Source organism: Benincasa hispida, chromosome 9 (assembly GCF_009727055.1).
Source record: "Benincasa hispida cultivar B227 chromosome 9, ASM972705v1, whole genome shotgun sequence".
Taxonomy (NCBI): Eukaryota; Viridiplantae; Streptophyta; class Magnoliopsida; order Cucurbitales; family Cucurbitaceae; genus Benincasa; species Benincasa hispida.
In genome coordinates, this window is record NC_052357.1 from 76,157,503 (window position 1) to 76,161,746 (window position 4,244).

At 34.3% G+C, this 4,244-nt stretch overlaps 1 protein-coding gene across 1 annotated transcript; it reads right to left on the minus strand.

Annotated features, from left to right (window-relative positions):
* Window positions 1-394: 394 nt before the first annotated feature.
* Window positions 395-2,934, minus strand: LOC120086721. Its single transcript, XM_039043500.1, has 2 exons — window positions 2,288-2,934; window positions 395-1,413 (listed from the first exon to the last, which is right to left on the minus strand). Exons 1-2 carry the CDS (start codon window positions 2,882-2,884, stop codon window positions 640-642), a joined length of 1,371 nt encoding a protein of 456 aa, XP_038899428.1. The 5' UTR covers window positions 2,885-2,934; the 3' UTR covers window positions 395-639.
* Between the last annotated feature and the right edge of the window lie 1,310 nt (window positions 2,935-4,244).

The window sequence follows — 4,244 nt, forward strand, 5'->3', positions numbered from 1 at the left end:
AACACATAAGGGGAAAAAATCCTCATTATTATGATATTTGACATGAAATATTTTTTTGATATCTATATTTTAATAAAAGTTCAGGAGAGAGAGAGAAAAAAAAAAAAAAAAAAACTTTCGTAACTCTAATGTAATATGCAATCCCAATCACACGACACACCAACCGATAAACTATCTAAAAGCTATAATCAAACTAATCAATGAATCTCATTCCCAAATCTTACATTTTTCTTTTTGAAACTACAAATATTATCTTTTTTTCATGTTTGGGGAGAGAGATTCGGACCACGAACCTTGAACCTTGTGATTTCTAACATACTCGGATGGTAATTGAGGTATGCTCTTGGCATAACTATTATCTTTTTTCTTAACAAAAACAATTGCATATAATTTATATCAATTAAGTCAAATGGTTCAATGGTCGTGTAATAAATATTTTTTTTTTCCTTTAAATGACCATAAAGAATAGGTGTAGTTCAACTAGTTAATGAATATATAAAGGGGTAGAAACTCCATATGATGAATTCCTAATAAAGATCTAAAATCTATGGGTCTATCATGGTAACCAAAATATCCTAAACTATATAATCAACATATTGATTTTAAGTTTTTAAGCCATTTTTGAGTGCTTAATTAGTTCTAAATTCTAAAACCCAACCTACAAATCTCCTCCCCATTTGGAGAATCCCAAATCCCACTTCGTCTTTTCATTTCATTAAAACCTTCACTACATTCCCTCATCTTCATCTTCTGAATATTATTCCAACTCACATCCGCCGTTTCTGTTCCAACCATATCTTCGTATATTTTCTCCCACCCCATTTCCCAATCTCCACTCGCATTGCACAGTCCCATTGTCCCATTTTCCCAATCCGTCCAACTCCATCCTCTTTCTAACGAATCCATAACCTTCCCTACGCACTCACCCTCACACGCCGCCCTACACGGCCTACACTTCGCCCCGCTCAGAGGCCCTCGACTCGACATCGCCGCCACCGGTACTCCAAATCTCCTCGGAGGAAATTCGTACTGTCGTTCCGTCACTATACAAAACGGCAAACGCATTGTCACAAATGGGACGCCCCCCGTGGTTAGCTGGGCCTTGAAGGCGGTTTCCGAGTTCAGTTGGCGGAATCCGGCGGCGTCCAGTTTGGAAATCAGAGCAAGGCGTGAAAGAGCGACGATGGAGGTGTTGAGGTCTCCGACGCCGAGGCGGTCGTTGAGTCCGCCGTAGGAGGATCCCGACGGCACCACGTAATGGCTGGAGATGAAGTATTCGGGTCGGAGTGGGGCGTTCCAGAAACCGTCGACACGTGTCCGTACAACCCAATCGTATGTGAAGTTGTTGCGTTGTTGGTACGCGCGGATCATTGTAAGGCATCCTTCTACCAAATGGAAATACTGTAAAAGCCCCTGCAAAGAGAACGCCTTCATGGGTACCATCCTATGTTTGCATATAGTTGTTTAAAACTACGCCATAACGTAAACTAGACGGACACGTGTCACAACGTGAGAACCGTGTTATATACTGTTTTTTGGTTTGAACTATAATCTACTTAAATGTCACACTTTTGAAACCCCACTTTTTTCAATATACAAATTAAATCATAAATTTTGTAACCACTTCAATTATATATTACACATTATATTCTAAAATTCCTACTTTATTTCAAAAATACACTTCAACTTTTAACCCAAAGATAATTTTAAAACATTTTTTTCCTACTATATGGCCAAAAAATATCCCAACATTGTTTACTTCAAAGATTATCGGAATGCCCGTAATTTAATTGTTAAAAGGTATTAAAAAATACATTGAATTAAAAAAAATTATCGAAATGCCCTATACATTAATGGGCCAAATTTCCATTTTCATATATATATATATCTTTTGTTGGTAATATGTGGAATGTCATGTTGAGCTTAAGACTTGTTGCATAAGAAAAAACTAATAATTGATTTAAAAACAAATGAAAAGTATAGGATGTTTTTCCTTTTTTATTGGTTTATTTGATGGAGAAAGAAAAGGAAATATTCTTTTTTTTGGGGGGGGTGTGAAAAGAAAAGGAAATAATTAAAAGAGAAGCAATAGTTGAGGCTTATAAAACAAGCAAAAAAAAAAAAGGAGGCGTTTTATTGTGAAAAAAAGGGAGAACAGTTAGTTAGAGATACAACAGAGCCCTTATTCTTCTTCCAAACAGCTACCTAATAAAATAACGTTTCAACTTAAAATCTGATTAAAAAAACGAAAAAGGAAAAAAGGAGTTTTATAGTTAGACGGAAGAACCTGGATGCCGTTGGGCGAGTTCTTCGCCGTGAGAACTCGGAGTTGCGACTCAGTCTCCGGAATTGGTCTCGGCTCAAAGATTCTGACGGCGGCGATTTTCGGCGCAGTTTTCAAGTAGGATAACTTGAACGTGTTCTGATCAAGCGGACTGTGCAAAAACAAGTCCGCGTTCGGATACTCCTTCAGAATCTTCTCCATAACGGACGGTCCGGTAACCTCAAACCTCCTCGCGCCGCCGACTAAACACACCGCCATTTTCGAATTCTGTAACTCGATCTTCATCTTCTTCCTCACCGGTCCTCTAGGAGGCTGAGTCGGAGAAATACCAAAGGAAGAAGAATCGTGAGTGGGAGTATTGGATTGGCGAGGCCGTTGAAACGTAGCGCCGGCGATGAAGGATCGAAGCGGCGCGAAAGTGGAAAACGGAATCTCAGGGACGATGGTGGTGGAGAAAAAGACGATGAGAGAGAGAGGAGTTAGGATGAGAAAGAGGAGACGGCAATCGACATCCGTAAAGGACCTTCGAAAGGCCATGAAGAAATCAATGGCGGAAGAGAAGAAGGAGGATTTTTGGAGTCTGAAATTTTGCCTTTCCATTTGAAAGGAAATCGGTTAGGTCAGGCATTGGAAGAATATGAATATGGGGTCCGACCTTTTTGGCGTGATTAAAACATACCATAATCGTTTCATATCATTATATTTTAATTATATCATTTATTAATCACTTCAACAAAATATATATATATATATATATTCATAAATTAGAGAAAATAAAATATGATGTTATCTCATAAAAATAAAATAATTTCTATTTTGTGAATAGTAAGTTTTAGCTAGTTAAATTATATTTGTTTCATAAACTTGAGTGAAAATGAAATTTCCGCAATATGATCTAATTATTTGGTTTTATTTATTTATATGTTATCCAAAATATATAATTTTTCCTTTTTTTTCAAGCTATGTAATTGTATAAAGTTAAGTTACCAATTTGATATGGTACAAACTACCATCCTAAATACCAACTTTTTGTTGAGCTAAAATAAAAAGTTGTATAAAGTTAGGTCACGTCTGTTAATTAAGTTGTATTTTACTATACGTTCTTTCTTTAATTTTTTTTAGAAGACTTTTATTACGTCATTCTTTTTTTAAAAAAAATACTTTTGCAAATATTGTAGTTTTTTAATACAATAAGTGTGAAAATGAGAAACATAATTTCTAGAAAAAAAATATCATATCTATTACTGTTGAATTAAGTTTCGACAATATTACAATTTTAGTGATGGACAAATTAACTATTAAATTAAACATATAATTGGCCATTTTCTTAAATAAGTTTGGCTAATATGTTGATCAACCATTGTTCAACAACCTAAGCTACATTTGGTTGGTTGACTCCCAATTTATCTTCTTTATAGTTTATACAACAATATTGCATAATAATTTTTAATTAATTAAAAGAGATAATTGTAAATATAGACATTAAACCCAAATATTAGTAGATATAATATAATGCAAAAAAAAAAATTGCAAATATTGCCAAATTTAAATCTATCAGTAATAGACACTAGTAAGAGTTAGACCTGGGAGTCTATCAACAATTGAAGTCTTATCGCCGATAGACTTTGCTATATTTGCAATTTTTTTAAATGGTATTATATTCTTGGTTATTATTCTTAAAAATGTTACCAATTGTAATTACCTTAATTAAAAATCATGATTTTATTTTATTGAACCCATTGGACAATTTAACATTTTGTTTACAAATAAAAATATGGGAGATAAAGGTATTAGTTCTGGCGTAACATTATAAAAAAAAAAAAACAAACAAACAAACAAAAACTAAGTGCAACTGCACCCTTGCAGCTCAATTGAGAATATAACATTAGGTTGCATCTAATTATTGCTTTAATAGAAAATAAAAATTATAAGTTCGGAATTATTTACCTTTCGCAAGCCA